Raw genomic sequence first — 19,734 nt, forward strand, 5'->3', positions numbered from 1 at the left:
AGGTGTAGAGGGAGAATGAAGGTTTGAGGATAACTCTCAGGTTCCAGGCTTAGGAGCCTAGGTAGCCCATGAGAGATGCAGAACAGAGCTTGAAGAGAGGACCTAAGGGCGTATGGGAGTTGGTTATATTTGGGGCTTGGTGAGTTTGAAGTGCCTATGGGACCACAAATAGAGATGTCCAACTGAGACTCTGAAGTTCGAGAGACTGATGAGATCTCGAAAGCTACCAGTATGCAGATAGAGTTGAAGCCATGCGATCACTCTGGTAATAGAAAAGGCTGAGCAGGGCATCTGGAGGCCGCAAGATTTAAGAGAAAGAGCAACCACAGAAGGAAACTGAGTGGGGATGTGATAGGAGGTAAGAGGAAACCAGGAGAATGTGACATTGGAAGGATGCAGGTTATCAAGTGTTGAATACGAAGAAGACTAAAATGAGAGACACGATGAGATGACTGTGGCTGGCTGAGAGGGAAGAAGGAAAGTGGGAGGCAAGATTCAAGTAGGCAGGGGCCAGGCAGGGCCAGGCAGGGCCAGGCACACCATCGGAAGGCATTTAAGTGGTATTCTACGTGGGAAATCTTTGGAGGATTTTAAGAGGGGAGTGGAGAAATCTGATGTGCATTTTAAACATATCTCTGTTGTGCAGAGGACAGCCTGGTGGGGTTGGGAATGGAGGCGGGGACACCAGTTAGGAAGCTATTACAGTAACCCAGACTCTGACTAGGATGGTAAGGGTGGAGGTGGTTAAACGTGTTCAGATTCAGCATACATTTTGAAGGAAGGTCTGACAAGACTTGCTAATTAATTGGATGTAGAATGCAGAGTAAGAGAAAGACCGGAATCAAGGAGTATGGAGGGTGCTGGTTCAAGCAACTGAGTAGGTGGTGATGCTATTTACAGAGGTAGGCAAGGCTAGAGGGAAAAAAAAAAAAAATAACAGGGTTGGGGCGGGAACAAGAACCAGAGTTTTATTTTGGCCACCTTAGGTATAAAATGCTTGCCGGGCACAGTGGCTCATGCCTGTAATCCCAGCACCTTGGAAGTCCAAGGTGGGCAGATCATCTAAGGTCAGGAGTTTGAGACCAGCCTAGCCAACATGGTGAACCCCTGTCTCTACTAAAAATATAAAAATTAGACAGGCATGATGGTGTGCACCTGTAATCCCAGCTACTTGGGAGGCTGAGGCAGGAGAATCACTTGAACCTGGGAGGCAGAGGTTGTAGTGAGCCGAGATCACGCCATTGCACTCCAGCCTCAGCAACAAGAGTGAAACTCCATCTCAAAAAAAAAAAAAAAAAAAAAAGAAGAAGAAGAAGTATAAGATGCTTTTAGACATGCAAGTGAAGAAGTCAAGTAGGCAGCTGGCTATCCAAATTTGGAGCCCAGGGAAGAAGTCCCAGCTAGAGATACTCTTTTTTGGAGTCATCAGCATATACATAGCATCAAAGCCATGGGACTGCATGAACACTCAAGTTGTGTTTCCCCTCTCACTTATCTCACAGAAGTTTGGGTAGCCCATGACTGGGGACTGGGAAAGGCATCCAAAGTCATTACCATCAGTCCAGAGCCAGGTACAGCTAAAGACAAACTGACCCAGGGACTGCTTGCAGAGAAATGGTGCCAGAGAAACTAAGACTTCACGGGAGGGTGGAAGGAGTTCCATCTATCTCCTTCAGCACCTCCCACAATTCTGTTAGCAAAATTAATTCAGGAGGAGGAAGAGAGGAAGGTGATATTGAGGATACTTAGTCTGTAGAGTCCAGCAATGGGAGCCCGAGCTGCAGCCTGAGGGGCTAAAAATGGGAATTAATGTGGCTATGCACCCTCCCCCCAACTCACCTCCTGTTCCCATCCCCACCCACACAAGAAGCAAAGCTCCTTAAATTGGCATAAAATCCACACACAGAGCAGACCCAAGAGGAGGCTTGAAGTTCAGTGACAGGAGATGGCCACAGCCTGAATGAAGAGCTGAGACCAGCCATCCACTGATTTTTTTTTTTTTTTTTTTTTTTTTTTTTTTTTTTTTTTTTTTTAAACAGAGTCTTGCTCTGTCACCCAGGCTGGAGTACAGTGATGGGATCTTGGCTCACTGCAACCTCCACCTCCTGGGTTTAAGAGATTCTCCGGCCTCAGCCTCCCAAGTAGCTGGGACTATAGGCAAGCGCCACCACATGTGGCTAATTTTTTTGTATTTTTAGTACAGATAGGTTTCACCACACTGGTCAGGCTGGTCCCAAACTCCTGACCTCAGATGATCCACCCACCTCAGCCTCCCAAAGTGCATGGATTACAGGCATGAGCCACCACGCCCAGCCCCATCCACTGATTCTGAGCAAACAGGATAAAAGTACTGAAGACCACTGCTTCTCCAACTTTAAGGTACATTCAAACCATCTGGGGATTTTGGTAAAATGCAAGTTCTATTTTAATAGGCCTGGGGTGGGGCCTAAGATTCTGCATTTCTAACGAGTGTCCAGGTAATGCTGTTGCCCCTGGTCTACAGACCACACTTTGAGTAGCAAGGGATTAGAGGCAGCCATGGAGGCCACTCATAATGGAGAGGACATGTCCAGTTCCAGGGAAAATGTCTTTATTCATGCACAAAGTCACAGAACTATTAAAGTGGAAATAGCCACCATTTGGCATGGCTGTGAGACAGTCACTTCTCAGCAGATTACACCTCCTAAGAGCACAGGATGGTTGCTACACACGTGGGTTCTGAAGATTGACCGCCTGAGTGTTTATGTCTTAGTATGTATGTAATCTTGGGCAAATCTTTAACTTCTCTACATCTCCGTTTCCTCATCTCTGTAATGGAAATAACAAGACTATTGTGAGGACTGTCAATGGATATAGAGTGCTTAACGCACGGCAGCATAGTAAGTGCTCAGGAAAGGTTGTTGTCCTGATGCTATCATACCATTCTATAATCGTTAACGTAGATACAGAGGATGATTCGCCTTTTGGTACATAGCAAATATACAGCCCCCATCTCCCTCCCACCAAAAGGCCTAGGTCCTCTCTTTCAATTTTCTCCTTCCCTCCTTCCCTCCTGCCCACTCCCCCTCCCTGGCCCCTGGCCCCGGTGTGGTCTGGATGGGCCCCAGAGGGGCAGGGACACAGACAGGACGTAGGGCTGTATCTGACAGGAACCCGAGGGGCTGGCCTGGGAGGGGATTGGGGCCCGGCTTCCTGAAGGGAGGATGGGCTAAGGCAGGCACACAGTGGTGGAGAAGATGCCCTCCTGGGCCCTCTTCATGGTCTCCTCCTGCCTCTTCCTGGCCCCTCAAAACCTGGCACAAGTCAGCAGCCAAGGTGAGGTGCACAGAGGGTGGAAATCACCTATGCCTAGGAGGAGGGAGCACTGGGAGGTGATGCAGGGCCCTGGGAGGGGAGATAGAACAAGAGCTCTCCTGCTGGTCCCCTCCCCTTCCACACAAACATGCCTGGGAGGACCCAGGGCCAACTCACCAGCTGTTCATCAGATGTCTCCTTGCTGGCCTCGGACTCAGAGCCCCTGAAGTGTTTCTCCCGAACATTTGAGGACCTCACTTGCTTCTGGGATGAGGAAGAGGCAGCGCCCAGTGGAACATACCAGCTGCTGTATGCCTACCAGGGGTAGGTGCTGGGCTGTGCCCCACACTCCACGTATCTGTCCCTGTACTTAGTTGAGTCCCACTCCAGCAGCTTCCCTTTCTATCAGAGGACCATTCTGAATGTAAGCCCTAAGTAGCCACTTTTCGAACAGTTGTACTTTGGATGTATGTGGGCCTCAGCTCCAGCCCCTACATAACCCCTAATCCCACCTGTCCCGGGCAGTGAGAAGAAAAATTACAGTACTAGAGACAGAAGTTGGGCATGGGCCCAGGTCTGGTTCCTCAGGGCTCTGCATGGTGGCTGTGTAGGAGGGACCTCTGCTATGCCAACAGGGAGAAGCCCCGTGCCTGCCCCCTGAGTTCCCAGAGCGTGCCCCGCTTTGGAACCCGATATGTGTGCCAGTTTCCAGACCAGGAGGAAGTACGCCTCTTCTTTCAGCTGCACCTCTGGGTGAAGAATGTGTTCCTGAACCAGACTCGGACCCAGCGAGTGCTATTTGTGGACACTGTAGGTAAGAGCCATCCTCCCATCATTCTGCCCCCTCCACTTGCTTCCCCCAGTCCAGTCCCTGGAATCAGACTTGTCTGTGCCCTTTCAGCTCAGCACAGATACCCCTATTACCAGACCCCCAGAGGCACCCCAAGACTCCCTGGTCGTTCCTCCCAGCTTTGGCATTTATAGCTAGACCTGCCCCACAAATCATTTCACACCCATTGAAGAGTTACAAAATACCTACTACGTGCCAGACACTGGGCTAGGTGATGAGAATATGGAGAGAAAAAGGGATCCCTGCTTCCAAGAAGCACTGAGTCTAGCAAGCCATCATACTGCAATGAAGTCACTGTCCTCATGAGGGAAGAACAGAATCAGGAGCATCCCTAGCCTGCCCTCTGGAAGAATGACGGTCTACAATTTCTGGATCCAGAAGCTGCCCCATTTCAGCCCCCAGCACCCTTCTCTGCAGTCCAGAGGCTAAGCCATAGACTGTGGCACTCAGAGAGTTCTGATGTGCCCTGTCTTGCCCTCAGGCCTGCCGGCTCCCCCCAGTGTCATCAAGGCCATGGGCGGGAGCCAGCCAGGGGAACTCCAGATCAGCTGGGAGCCCCCAGCTCCAGATTTCAGTGATTTCCTGAAGTACGAACTCCGCTATGGCCCCAAAGATCCCAAGAACTCCACTGGTCCCACGGTCATAGAGCTGATCGACACAGAAACCTGCTGCCCTACTCTGCAGGGGCTACGCTCAGCCCTTGTTGTGGACCAGCCTCCATGTCCTCAACCCACAATGCCCTGGCAAGATGGACCAAAGCAGACCTCCCCAACTAGAGAAGTATGCTGATCTCCTTCTGCCCCACCTCTTATCTCTCACCTCCAATCTTGCCCCAGGAAAGGACAGCCCATACTTTGAGGGTTCCAGACCTGGGCTGGTCCTTGGAGAGTTAGTATAGGCTCAGTTACGAGCCATGTCTATTTAGTGGCTTCCTACTTTGGGTCATTCCCACTGGCAAAAGTGAAGGCTTTCAGGCCTCAAAATTAATGGAGATTTCCCAACAAAGCTCTGAACACCACCTGAAAACCACCAACCTGGCCCCCAATTCTGTGTGTGTATCTATTCAGCAAGGAGCTGAGCTACTCTCCACAGGGATGCTGTGCAAATATAAGGGATGGAAGCTGTCTCAGCTGACAGGCAGGCCTAGATTGTGAAGCTGGGATTTTCCTCCCAAGGCTTCAGCTCTGACTGCAGTGGGTGGAAGCTGCCTCATCTCAGGACTCCAGCCTGGCAACTCCTACTGGCTGCAGCTGCGCAGCCAACCTGATGGGATCTCCCTCCGTGGTTCCTGGGGATCCTGGTCCCTCCCTGTGACTGTGGACCTGCCTGGGGATGCAGGTAAGTCGACAAAGGAATGGGGAGGTGGGGAGGGGATTTAAAAAGATCTCTGGGGAAGCTTGGGCTGGATCTGAAGCTCTGGGAACCATGGTCCTTCCTGATGACCTCGAGCTTGCCATTGGACAGGATGAACTGTGTTCAGGGAGAGAAGAGAGAATAGGAGTCAATGTTCTAAGTTATGTGTGTAGAAATTATCTGAACACCCTATACAGTAGGGGCACATGGGTCCTAATGGGACTTACTTCTTTGACCTTAGTGGCAATTGGACTACAATGCTTTACCTTGGACCTGAAGAATGTTACCTGTCAATGGCAGCAACAGGACCATGCTAGCTCCCAAGGCTTCTTCTACCACAGCAGGGCACGGTGCTGTCCCAGAGACAGGTGAGAGCTGAACTGCTGATTGAGGTTGGTGTCATGGGAGTGATCTACAGTCTTACAGAAAAAAGGAACAGATTGTTCTTGGTCCTCTTCACTCTCCTCCCTTGTCCCAAAACCATACACTTCCAATGCTCTCTTATCTACTCTCTTATCCTCCAGTCAGTATTTTATCTTCTCAACCCCTCTCTATTCCCACTGGGAATGCTTAGGTTTAGTTCAGCCTTAATCATGTCACTGGGACCACTGCAACAGCCTACAGTCTAATTCACCTCCAATGTATTCCTGATGCTGCGAACAGACTGATCTTTGTTAAACTCAAACTGTGCATGACTTTTGTAAAGTTCTAACTTTGCATGGTTTCCCCTACTCAAATACGTACTGCAATTTTGCATTATCAAAGCCATAAAAAAATTTAGCCTGGCCTTCAAAGACTTCCACCAAACACCTAACGAATCCTTCATCCTCTCCATATCTAATCTATAACCAAGTTGTATTGATTTTACCTATTAACTATCTCTAAAATCTGCCCACTGGTCTATCACTGCCATTATCCTACTATAACCCATCATCACTTTTCTCTTGAGCTACTGGAAAGACGTAGTAACTGATCACCCTAAGTCTTCCAAGTCATTCTTCACATAGGTACTGAAGGGGTCTTTTTGTTTTGTTTTGAGATAGAGTCTTGCTCTGTTGCCCAGGCTGGAGTGCAATGGTGCAATCTCAGCTCACTGCAACCTCTGCCTCCCGGGATCAAGTGATTCTCCTGCCTCAGCCTCCTGAGTAGCTGGGATTACAGGCATGTGCCACCACACCCTACTACTTTTTTTAAGTATTTAGTAGAGGCGGGGTTTCACCATGTTGGTCAGGCTGGTCTTGAACTCCTGGCCTCAGGTGATCCACCACCTCTGCCTCCCAAAGTGCTGGGATCACAGGTGTGAGTCACTATGCCCAGCCTGAAGGGATCTTTTAAAATGCAAAAATGAACATAACACTCCCTGCTTAAAAATCTTCAATAGCTTCCCACTATTCTTAGGATAAAGAAAAAACCTCCCATCTCAGACCCCCATGCCCAACCTAATATTTATTGATTGATTGATTGAGATGGAGTCTCACTCTGTTGCCCAGGCTAGAGTGCAGTGGTGCAATCTTGGCTCACTGCAACCTCCACCTCCTGGGTTCAAGTGATTCTCCTGCCTCAGCCTCCAAGTAGCTGGGATTACAAATGTGCACCACCACATCCAGCTAATCTTTGTATTTTTAATAGAGATGGGGTTTCATCATGTTAGCCAGGCTGGCCTCAAACTCCTGACCTCAAGTGATCTATCCACCTCAGCCTTTGAAAGTGCTGGGATTACAGGTGCGAGCCACCACACCCAGCCTAACATTTAATTTTTTTTTTTTTTTTTTTTTTTTTTTTTTTTTTTTTTTTTGAGATGGAGTTTCGCTCTTGTTACCCAGGCTGGAGTGCAATGGCGCGATCTCGGCTCACCGCAACCTCCGCCTCCTGGGCTCAGGCAATTCTCCTGCCTCAGCCTCCTAAGTAGCTGGGATTACAGGCACGCGCCACCACGCCCAGCTAGTTTTTTGTATTTTTAGTAGAGACGGGGTTTCACTATGTTGACCAGGATGGTCTCGATCTCTCGACCTCGTGATCCACCCGCCTCGGCCTCCCAAAATGCTGGGATTACAGGCTTGAGCCACCGCGCCCAGCCTCTAACATTTAATTTTTAAATATAAATTGGATCACATTATATATATGGTTTGTTGACTCACCTTTTTGTTTAATAGTATGTCTCAGAGATATTACAAAATTATATAATTCATTCTTTTTAATAACTGCAAAGATATCCATAGGATACAGATGCCTGAGTGGACTAAAGGGTAGCAAAACTGCAGTCATCATTTCCTCTATCAAAACTTGCTCTTCCTGGCCGGGCGCGGTGGCTCAAGTCTGTAATCCCAGCACTGTGGGAGGCCGAGGCGGGTGGATCACGAGGTCAAGAGATGGAGACCATCCTGGTCAACACGGTGAAACCCCGTCTCCACTAAAAATACAAAAAATTAGCTGGGCATGGTGGCACTCAGGAGGCTACTCAGGAGGCTGAGGCAGGAGAATTGCTTGAACCCAGGAGGCGGAGGTTGCAGTGAGCCAAGATCGTGCTATTGCACTCCAGCCTGGGTAACAAGAGTGAAACTCCGTCTCAAACAAACAAAAAAAAAAACTTGCTCTTCCTGCCAGGTGGGCGGCCAGAGTGGGTGGATCACCTGAGGTCAGCAATTGAAGACCAACCTGGCCAACATGGTGAAACCTCGTCTCTACTAAAAATACAAAAAAAAAAAAAAATTAGCTGGGTATGGTAGCGCATGCCTGGAGTCCCAGCTACTCGGGAGGCTGAGGCAGGAGAATTGCTTGAACCCTGGAAGGGGAGTTTGTAGTGAGCCGAGATCACACCATTGCACTCCAGCCTGGGCAACAGACCGAGACTCCTTCTGAAAAGAAAAAATTGCTTTTTCTTTATTGCCCCCCATCCTACCACTAACTCAGTTTTCCTGGCCTGAAAAGTAGAAATCATCCTGGACTTCTCCCATTCCTCTACCCTCCATGCCTAACCAGAAATAGTCTTGTCATTTTTACCTTTTCAATAACTCTTCAATCATCTCTTTCCCTCTATCCCATTGCCGCTACCCTATTTTCACATCCTCAGCACTCTGCACATGAAAAACCGCAAGAGTGTCATAATGTATTTCTTTGCTTCTACTTGGCCCTCACAAATCCCTTCTACAGACTGTAGTTAGAATGATCTTCCTAAAGTACAAAACTAATTATGGGACTTCCCTGCTTAAAATCCTTAACTGTCTACATAATTACTACAAGATTAAGTTCATGTTCCCCAGAAAGGCCATAAGGCCATCCATGACATGCCTGCAGTCTCACATTTACCACTTACCACCAGGCCCTTTATGTGAAAATCATCTGCACCACTTAGAATTTCCCCCTAAGTACCACACTCTCTTATCTATGCACAACCATGTGCCTAAGATGCCTGTTTGTCCCTTTTGCCTATCCTATTTTTAGTCCCAAACCCAGTCTAAACATCAGCTTAACCAGGAAGCATTCCCTGGCCCTCCCAGTCTGGGTTGGATGCTCCCCCTTGATGCTTTTAAGCCAGTCTATGCACATCACGGAAAACACCATGTTTGTTTTTCCATCTTTCCCACTGAAATTAGATCTCTTTGAAGCTTATTCCTCTATGCACTCATAGGGCCTGGCACAGTACCAATTGGCACATAGTATCAATTATTTGTTGATTAAATGGGTAAACATACCCATTTTAGTGATAGTGAGCCACTTAGGGGTCATAATCAAGAGGGAGACATGATTCATTTGTTCAATAAACAATTATTGAGGGTGACTTTGTGCAAGGCACTGGGGATAGTTAGTGCAACAAATAAAATGGAAAAGGGGCCAGACACGGTGGCTCACACCTGTAATCCCAGGACGTTGGGAGACCGAAGTAGGCAGATCACTTGAGGTCAGGAGTTTGAGACCAGCCTGGCCAACATGGCAAAACCCCATCTCTACTAAAAACACAGAAATTAGCCAGGTGTGGTGGCAGGTGCCTGTGATCCCAGCTACTCAGGAAGCTGAAGCAGGAGAATTGCTTGGACCGGAAAGGCAGAGGCTGCAGTGAGCTGAGATCACACCACTGTACCCCAGCCTGGGAAACAAAGCAAGACTGTCTCAAATTTTAAAAATAAATAAAATGGGCTGGGAACAGTGCCTCACGCCTGTAATCCCAGCACATTGGGAGGGTGAGGCAGGCAGATCACTAGGTCGGGAGATCGAGACCATCTTGGCCAACATGGTGAAACCCCGTCTCTACTAAAACACAAAAAATTAAACGGGCATGGCAGCACACACCTGTAGTCCCAGCTACTCAGGAGGCTAAGGCAGAATAATTACTTGAACCCAGGAGGTGGAGGTTGCAGTGAGCAGAGATCTCGCCACTGTACACCAGCCTGGGTGACGAAGCAAGACTTGGTCTCAAAAAAAAAATAAAAATAAAAATAAATAAAAACAAATAATAAAATGGAAAAGGTTTCAGCATTGTTAGGGCTTATATTAGTAGAGGGGAGGGGAACAGGAGGGAGAGACAAGCAAGTAAAGAAATAAAGCAACACAATTAGAGACTAAAGGGGGCGTGTGGTAGGCGGGGGAGGGGGTTTTGCTAATTTAAACTATGTGGCCAGGAAAAGCCTCACCAGGGAGGTGACAGATAAGCCAAGATCTAAATGGCAAGAAGGAATGAGTCACATGAAGACCTACAGTCAGAGCAATCCAAGGCAAAGGCAAAGTGCAAAGATAGGCATTTGGCATATCCGTGGCACAGAAAAAAGGCCTGTGCAGATGAAGGGTGATAAACTGGCATGAGAATCCTAAGAGATGAAAACGGCAAGGCAAGGTGAGACCAAATCACAGGGTCCTGTAGGCCTGGAGTTTGGGTTTTATTCCAAGTAGGATGAAGGGCCAAAAAAGGCATAATTTGATTTGTATTTTTAAAAGATAGGTTGCTCTGTGAATAAATAAGAGTAGAAGCAGGCCGGGCATGGTGGCTCATGCTTGTGATCCCAATACTTTGGGAAGCTGAGGTGGGTGGATTACTTAAGGTCAAAAGTTTGAGACGCGTGTGGCCAACACGGTGAAACCCTGTCTCTGCTAAAAATACAAAAAATTAGCCAGGTGTGGTGGTGGGTGTCTGTAATCCCAGCTTCTCAAGAGGATGAGGCAGGAGAATTGCTTGAACCCGGGAGACAGAGGTTGTGATAAGCCAAGATCGCACCACTGCACTCCATCCTGAACGGCAGAGCAGGCTTCTATGTCCAAAAAAAAAAAAAAAAAAAAAAAAAAGAGTAGAAGCAGATTCACCAGTTAGAAATTTGCCTTAATCCAAGCAAGGTATAACAGTGGTTTCATCTAACATAGCAGTGGTAAAGGTCAAAATAAATAGATTTGTGATATATTCTGGACATTATCACATCAACATTTTTCAAAGCAAATTCTGTTAGCTGTGTGCAGCACAAGTTGAAGGTAGTGGCAAAAACAGAAGCAGAAAAGCCAGTTAGGAGGCTATTGTAATAGTCTATCAACAAAATAACACATAGGGGTAAAAGAAATACCGTATGAGAACAAGCTAAAAATATAAGATATTTTTCTCCAGAAAGATGAGGGTTTGTTTTTTTCTTTTGAGATGGAATTTTACTCTTTCACCCAGGCTGAGTGCAGTGGCGCAATCTCAGTTCACTGCAACCTCCGCCTTCTTGTTTCACGAGATTTTCCTGTCTCAGCCTCCCAAGTAGCTGGGATTACAGGCGCCTGCCATCACGCCCAGCTAATTTGTGCATTTTTAGTAGAGACAGGGTTTCACCATGTTAGCCAGGCTGGTCTCGAACTCCTGACCTCATGATCTGCCCGCGTCGGCCTCCCAAAGTGTTGGGATTACAGGCCTGAGCTATCGCACCTGGCCGAAGGTACTTTAATCTTTGAACTATGCATGCTAAGCCTGTCCGAAAAAAAAAAAAAAATCTTTGAACCAGTCTTGTGAGGTTGGTATCATTAACCCACTTTACAAATAGAAGGAAACTGGAGTAGAGATAAACCAAGTAACTTGCCCAAAGTTATTCAAAGATAAGCTAAGACTTGAACTCTTGGTGAAAACCCGTGCTGTTTTCACATGTCATTCTAGGCCTTTCCTCAAAGGGAAGAGGCCAAACAGCAAAGCTGACTTCAGAAAACATCATGGCAAAACAAAAACAAACAAACAAATGAATAAAGGGGGAAAAAAAAGAAAACATCATGGCATAAAGACAGAGGAAAGTTCTGGAGGCCTGTCCAAGGAAGGAGTCAAATGATAATCCCTGCAGGCCATCGTTCCTGTGGGATGGGAAGCCTCAGATTATTCTCTGGGGCAGGGCTGATTCGGTGACTCTGTGGGACTGGGTCTTAGGTACCCTATCTGGGAGAATTGTGAAGAGGAAGAGGAAACAAATCCAGGATTACAGACCCCACAGTTCTCTCGCTGCCACTTCAAGTCACAAAATGACAGTGCTATTCACATCCTTGTGGAGGTGACCACAGCCCTGGGTACTGTTCACAGCTACCTGGGCTCCCCTTTCTGGATCCACCAAGCTGGTAAGAACTTTCTTCCCCATTCTTCCCACATAGTTCCCACCCCCACTGAATCAGACCCTATACCAAGGATCCCCAACTCTCACCCTTCTAACCCATGGCCCTGGTGGCATAATGCCTCATGCACAGAAGGGCTTAAGCTACTCCCTGCTGACATCTCCGTAGTGGGCCTCCCCACCCCAAACTTGCACTGGAGGGAGATCTCCAGCGGGTATCTGGAATTGGAGTGGCAGCACCCATCATCCTGGGCAGCCCAAGAGACCTGCTATCAACTCCGATACACAGGAGAAGACCATCAGGACTGGAAGGTATGGTTAAGGAACAAATGCCCACAGACCTCACTATGCAGGGGATCCCTGGGGTTGACCATGCCTCTTAGCAGGAGTGAAAGTGTTTATGTATCCATGTCTCTGCTAGTATATCTATATTTATTGGATTCAACTGGTATCTCTCTTGGGTATCTGTTACTGCTGGCTACTCCTACTCAACATTTCTCTTCCGTTGGTCTTTGGGATATCAGTCTTCCCTGATTTTTTTCCTATCTCTCTGACTGAACTTTCTCACTCTCCTCTCCTGGCTCCTCCTGTCCAGCCTTCCAGAAAATGCTGTGCTTTCTGAAGTCTCATCCTAGGCTCTTTTCTCCTCTGATAAAATAGATATGCTCTACCCAGGTGAGTGCTTCAACTCCATGGTTTCAATGGCCATACATGAACAATCACAATTTTACCATTTTAAGTGCCATATGGAGAGGAATTTACAAACCACAGGCAGATTACCAAAACATCTGAAATCTGTTTCCTCATTGGTAAAATGGGGATGAAACTATCTACCTTATGGAGTTACAGTAAAAATTAAATACCGTATCTCAATACCTAGCATACTGCCTGGCATATGGAAGGTGCTCAATATACATTAAATATTAGTTTGTCTACTTTTATCCTCATTTGCCACACATATATAAAACTGTGTACAACATCTTATAAGATGGTTCTACCAAATCTTCCTCCCCTGGACATTTCAGACTCAGTGTATCCAAAATGGAACTCCTCTTCCTCCCGAAGCTTTACTTTTTTATTGTGATAGAACTTACATACAACAAAGTATACAAATTTTCTTTTTTTTTTTTTTTTTTTGAGGCGGAGTTTCGCTCTTGTTACCCAGGCTGGAGTGCAATGGCGCGATCTCGGCTCACCGCAACCTCCGCCTCCTGGGTTCAAGCAATTCTCCTGCCTCAGCCTCCCTAGTAGCTGGGACTACAGGCACGCGCCACCATGCCCAGTTCATTCTTTGTATTTTTAGTAGAGACGGGGTTTCACCATGTTGACCAGGACGGTCTCGATCTCTTGACCTCGTGATCCACCCGCCTCGGCCTCCCAAAGTGCTGGGATTACAGGTTTGAGCCACCGACAAATTTTCAACATAAAATCTGTACATGAGTATACACCCATGTAACCATAACCAGGATCAAGGTCCTCCGCCACCAAAGGTAATCACCATCCTGACATTGCCATTGATTAATTTAGATTGTTGTTGGACCCTATAAAATGAAACCCTAAAGTTGAACTCTATAAAATGGAAACCTAAACTTACTTCTCTTCTGCTTCTTGTCTCTGACAAAGGTACCACTACTTACCCAGTACCCAAGCCTGAAAGCACCCTTGACTCTTCCTCTGCTTCCCTTGTCCCTTCCCCCTACTCATCAACAACTAAGTTGATGGCAATAAAGTACTAACAGTCCTCAAATTCCTACCAGGACTGCCTTAGCCTCATCTGTGACCATCCAGCCTTCTCATCCATGCTTATAGCACGCTAAACCACTCTGTAGCACAAAACCCAGCATTAAATGCTTCTCTGGACTTCCATGGTGCCTTGCACTAGTTAATTGTTGCGATTATCTACCCGTTTGGATGTTCCCCGTTAGACAGGTAAGAGACCGTGTTTCATTGCTTTCTCCCCAGTGTCTAACCCAGTGTTTGGAGTATCACACAGTTCATAAATGTTTGCTGTCTTCCTGCTTGTACACATGATAGTTTGTACTCCAGCACCTAGCGCAAATCTGGCATCCTCTGCGGCATGAGTATTATTTGTGGCATGGTCTGTGTGACTCCATCGCCCGCCCTGGAGTTGTGGGGAGAGCACCCGGCAGGGTGTGTGTGTACCTGGGTGTTGGTGTTAGGATGCGTAGCTCTCTGAGGTGAGGACTGTGCTCAGGAGGTGGGCGCTGGCGCGTTTCTCTCGGGCAGAGCGTGATCCCATTAGCGAGAGGCTCTCGGTTAGGGAGCTCTATCCCGTTTCTGCCGGGAAGCGCGTTTTCCGCAGGTGGGGCTCCCTGTGGGGATCTCCGACCGCCTGGGGATTCGGAGCTGTCGGATGTGGGTCAAACAGACGCCAGGCTGTCGAAGCCCCGACGCCTGGCCACCCGCACGCTTCTCTGCGTAGGTGGTGGAGCCGCCTCTCGGGGCCCGAGGAGGAACCCTGGAGCTGCGCCCGCGATCTCGCTACCGTTTACAGCTGCGCGCCAGGCTCAACGGCCCCACCTACCAAGGCCCCTGGAGCTCCTGGTCCGACTCAGCTAAGGTGGAGACCGCCTCCGAGACCGGTGAGGCAAGCCCCGGCCGCGCCAAAGCCGCACAGCGCCTGCGCCGGGGCCCGGGCGCCGGGGGCGGGGCGGGGCGCGGAGAGGGGCGGGGCCCTGCCAATGCGGGTCCACGGCTGCGCTGGTGCCCGCGGTGCCCAGGGGTGGCGAGGGGCGGGGCCAGAACAGGGGCTGGCGGGCTGAGGGCGGGGCTCCGGCCAGGGCGGGCCGAGGTCTGACCCTTTTTGTCTCCTAGCCTGGATCTCCTTGGTGACCGCTCTGTTCCTTGTGCTGGGCCTCAGCGCCCTTCTGGGCCTGCTGCTGCTGAGGTGGAAGTTTCCTGCGCACTACAGGTTGGGTACCGCCCCCGCCAGGCAGGAGACAGGCGGTGGACGGGGCAGGGCCGAAGTCCTCTAAACAAGCATCCTCGGGTGGCTCTGTGACCCCAGCTCTCGGGCCACCGCCCGTGCGCACCTACCGCATTGCCGCTTCCTGCACGTCTCCTCTGGGACTCGCAACGGCTCCTTATACTCTACCACGCGCACTGTACCTCACAGCTCACAGCCCTGCCTCCTGCTGCTCACTCGGCGACGAGGCCATTGTCCACCCTTCAGCCAACCCCCATCCAATCGGCCATCAGGTCCCACCTCCTAAACCTCATCCAAGCAATGGCCCCCTTTCTCTAGCCTCACAGACACGACCTGTCTCACTGAAACAGGACCTCTTCCTCCTCCGATCTAGCCTCACACAGCCATCAGAATAATCTTTCTAAAATGCACACAGGAACCTGCCAATTCCCTCCTTACATCCCTTTAATAGCTCCCAGGACATAGTCCAGGCCCCCTCTGATGACAAGCGAGGCTCGGCAAAATCGGCCCCTGCCAGCAAGCATTTCACCCGCCTCTACCCTGTGCATCCGCCTTTCCAAACTGTTGGTGGCTTTCTCCACAAGTCAGCTTTCACTTCTCCGTGCCTTTGCACATAACGTCCCCTCTGCCCGAAATATTCTCCCTGTCTGACTAACCCCATTCATCTGCAAATAACTTTCTTCGCCAACTCTTAAGAAACCTTTCCTGACCCTCCCGTTTGGCCGCTGCTTTGTGCTCCAATACAGTACCAGTAGTGTTTTCCTGTGTTTATTTCTGTATATATCTTCAATCTTCCCTATTATACCTTACTTGGTCATCTTTAAATCCTTAGCACAGTGCCTGCCAAGAAGCAGGCCCTTAAATAAAAGTTATTAATGAGTGACTCATTTATGTGGGAAGACTAAGGCTGAGGAGAAATGCCATTGGAGGCTATAAACATGCAGGATAGAATGCATCCCACCTCCGTCCTTCATCTGCTGCTTCTTGAAAACTTAGCTCAGAAGTCAGCTCCTCTAGGCAGTGTCTTTTGATGGTCCTAGGCTGGTTCAAGCGCCGCTCTTGTGGGCTACCATCTCTCTCTGAACTTTTAATCTGCCCATATGTATGAGGAGACTGGAAGGTAGCCTCCATGCAGGTAGCCAGATCTAACAAAAAAGTTGGAGAAGTAGAAAGCAGCAGTCTGCTGAGCCAGACATACTCAGTTCCTTTTCCTCAATTTACCAGGTAAGTCACACGTCCTCCCCTGGAGAGATATGAGTGAGGTCAGTGAAGAGGCCTGAAATGTTTTGCTGACGTCCCTACATGCAGAAATATGAGGCTAAAGAATTGAGGTTTCCCCAACATTAAGTATGGATTCTCCTTAATCCATTCTTCTCCCAGAGAGACTACCCTCTCCAGTAACTTACTAATAAGCTCCACTGATTTTCTTCATTCAGCTAATTTACTGAGCAACTACTATGGGCCAGACACTATTCTACACCCTAGAAATATAGGAGTGAACAAATAGACAAACTCTCTGTTCTCGGGGAGTATATGTTCTAGTGGTATGAGACAGACAAAAAGAAAGACATTTAACAGTATAATAAATGTACAAGTGCTATAAAGAAAAACGAAGTATAGCAGGAGATAGAGTGTGATGGGGAAGGGAAGTGGCACTACAGTAGTCCCCTCTTACCCACAGTTTCACTTTTTGTGCTTTCAGTTATACTTGGTCAATTAAGGTCCAAAAAAATTAAATGGAAAATTTCAGAAATAAGTAACTCATGCATTTTAAATTGTGAGTAGCATGATGAAATCTCTTGCCACCCCACTGTGTCCCACCAGGGATTAACTCATCCTTTTGTCCAGCATCTCCGTGCTGTATACGCTCCCTGCCCCATAGTCACTTAGTGGCCATCTTGGTTGTCAGATCGACTCACTGCGGTAGTGCAGTGCTTATGTTCAAGTAACCCCTATTTTAGTTAATAATGGCCCCAAAGGACAAGAGTACAAGAGTAGTGATGTTGTTGGCATATTGTTATAATTGTTCTATTTTATTATTAGTCATTGTTAAAATCTTACTGTGCCTATTTTTTTTTTTTTTTTTTTTTTTTTTTTTTTGAGACGGAGTCTTGCTCTGTTTCCAGGCTAGAGTGCAGTAGTGTGATCTCGGCTCACTGCAACTTCTGCCTCCCGGGTTCAAGCAATTCTTCTGCCTCAGCCTCCTGGGTAGCTCGGACTGCAGGTGCAGCCACCACACCTGGATAATTTTTTGTATTTTAGTAGAGACGGGGTTTTACCATGTTGGCCAGTCTGGTCTGGATCTCCTGACCTCATGATCCACCCACCTCGGCCTCCCAAAGTGCTGGGATTACAGGCTTGAGCCACCACACCTGGCCAACTATGCCTAATTTGTACTCTCGGAGGTGTGTACGTATAGGAAAACCATCTGCTGGGAGTCTTGAAACATATCCCCTGCAGATAAAGGGAGACTACTGAATTTCAGGCAGTGTAGTCAGGGATGGCATTTGAACAGAGGCCTACAATGAGGTGAGGGAATGAATCCAGTGTCCCAGACAGAAGGTACTTTCTGTTCATTGGAATGTCTGAGGAAACCAGCACCCTTTGTTGAACCTGCCCATCAATGACTTCCCTCCCCTACCTGAGGTTTTCTTCTTACCTCTACTCCCCTGCCTGACTATATTGCCTTGACCATGCTCTAATCTCTCCAGGCCTTACTCCCTTCCCTCACTGGTCCCCCATCCCAACTGTTCTCCTCCTTCCTCCCAATTCACTGCCCTGGCTCAGTCTGCTTCTCTTCCTTCTCCCCCAGGAGACTGAGGCATGTGCTGTGGCCCTCACTTCCAGACCTGCACCGGGTCCTAGGCCAGTACCTTAGGGACACTGCAGCCCCAAGTCCGGTGAGTGTGCTCCCCTCCCTTGTGCCCACCACCAACCCTGCTGGGTACTGGATCCTTGCCTCTACAACACAACTTGTTCAAGGTCCTTGCCTACCAGCATGCCATCCCCAGGCACTACCCGAGCTCTACCCTAGCCCTTCTCCTTCCTGTACGGTCCAGTGCCTCTTCCCACAGGATCTGCTCTAATCCAGCACCTCTGCTCATCTCTCTCAGCCCAAGGCCACAGTCTCAGATGCCTGTGAAGAAGTGGAACCCAGCCTCCTTGAAATCCTCCCTAAATCCTCAGAAGGGACTCCTTTGCCCATGTGTTCCTCCCGGGCCCAGATGAACTACCAAAGATTGCAGCCTTCTTGCCTGGGGACTATGCCCCTGTCTGTGCGCCCACCCATGGCTGAGTCAGGGTCCCCACGTTCCACCAACATCGCCAACCATTCCTACCTACCACTAAGCTATTGGCAACAGCCCTGAGGGCAGGCTCCTCACTCCCATTTCCCTGGACAGAGCTAAACCCTCTAAGCACTCTGTGAACCTTCCTACCCTACCCCCACAACACAAGCACCCCGACCTCACTTCCATCCCCCTCTGTCTGCCCTTATAGTTAGGCTTCATAGCACTGATCTTAGTCCACTGATGCTGACATAAAACCAGAACCCTTTCTCCACAGGCAGGCTCATTTCACTAAACTCCCCCTTTACTTTCTCTCTCCTCTTTAATGCCAAATGCCTTGAAAACAAGCCTCCACTTCCCCACTTCCCCCATTTAGTCTTCAGACTACTTCAATTAGTTCTCCTACTACCACTTTGCTAGTGAAACTGCCCAGGCAAAGTTCACCTCACATCTAATTCCAAGATCCAATAGGATCTCATAAATCAGCAGTTCCTTTGATCTCTCTGCAAAATTTGTCATGGCTCACTACTCACTTCTTTAAATTGTTTCCTACCTTAGCTTCTATAAATTGACCTTCCCTGCTGGCTCTGTTACTGCCTCTTGGAGTATACTAGTAGCTTTTTTGTTTGAGACAGGGTCCCACTCTGTCACCCAGGCTGGAGTGTAATGGTGCAATCCTGGCTCACTGCAACCTCCACCTCCTGGGTTCAAGCGATTCTTGTGCCTCAACCTCCCTAGTAGCTGGGATTATAGGCACACACCATCTTACCCAGCTAATTTTTGTATTTTTAGTTGACAGGGAGTTTCACCATGTTGCCTAGGGTGGTCTTGAACTCCTGACCTTGGGTGATCCACCCACCTCGGCCTCCCAAAGCACTGAGATTACAGGCATGAGCCATCGTGCCCGGCTGAGTGTACTAGTAGTTAAGAGAATAAACTAGATCTAGAGTCAAGGCTGAATTCAATTCCTGTCCTTCACATCTGCTAGCTGTGCAACCTTGGGCACATAACTTAACGTCTTTGAGCCTTCGTGTTCTCATCTATAAAACAGGCATAATAACAGCAGCCCAGAGTTGTGACGAGGATTGAGATAATCTAAGTAAAGCACAGTGCCTGGGATAGTAAATGATTAATATATCTGAACTACTGTTGTAATTATTCCTTCTTACTCTCTTCTTCTAGCATTTCTTCCAATTGTTACAGTCCTTCAAGATTCCATTTCTTAACAGAGTCTCCAGTCCCATCTATTCTCTGCCTTTATTATATGTTGACCATTCCAAAGTTCTTATCTCCAGCTCAGGCTTCTACTGCAACCACTGGTTACATGTCCGTCCCCTGCTACTAGATTGTAAGCTCCTTGAGGGAAAGGGCCATGATTTACTTGTCGTCTTACCCCAGCACCTCGAGTACTGCTTGGTGCATGATAGTAGGCCTTCAATAAATTTTTTCTAAACA

General features: G+C 48.3%; 1 protein-coding gene and 1 long non-coding RNA gene across 3 annotated transcripts; one reads left to right on the forward strand and one right to left on the reverse strand.

The window, feature by feature from the left end:
• Window positions 1-1,987: 1,987 nt before the first annotated feature.
• Window positions 1,988-14,505, reverse strand: LOC141580241 (uncharacterized). 2 transcript variants are annotated; one of them, XR_012512396.1, is made up of 4 exons: window positions 14,209-14,505; window positions 5,785-5,916; window positions 3,472-5,614; window positions 1,988-2,808 (listed from the first exon to the last, which is right to left on the reverse strand). It is a non-coding gene; the product is annotated as an uncharacterized LOC141580241 (long non-coding RNA). The 2 variants fall into 2 exon arrangements; XR_012512395.1 differs by having other exon boundaries at window positions 3,472-5,916.
• MPL (MPL proto-oncogene, thrombopoietin receptor) lies at window positions 2,791-19,734 on the forward strand. Its single transcript, XM_010347591.3, has 12 exons — window positions 2,791-3,315; window positions 3,486-3,618; window positions 3,930-4,108; window positions 4,626-4,924; window positions 5,320-5,482; window positions 5,739-5,865; window positions 11,868-12,052; window positions 12,215-12,357; window positions 14,489-14,648; window positions 14,881-14,977; window positions 17,805-17,892; window positions 18,106-19,734. The coding sequence occupies exons 1-12, from the start codon at window positions 3,237-3,239 to the stop codon at window positions 18,358-18,360; spliced, it is 1,908 nt and encodes a 635-aa protein (XP_010345893.2). The 5' UTR covers window positions 2,791-3,236; the 3' UTR covers window positions 18,361-19,734.

The sequence above is a fragment of the Saimiri boliviensis genome, chromosome 11 (assembly GCF_048565385.1).
Source record: "Saimiri boliviensis isolate mSaiBol1 chromosome 11, mSaiBol1.pri, whole genome shotgun sequence".
In the NCBI taxonomy this organism is placed as follows: Eukaryota; Metazoa; Chordata; class Mammalia; order Primates; family Cebidae; genus Saimiri; species Saimiri boliviensis.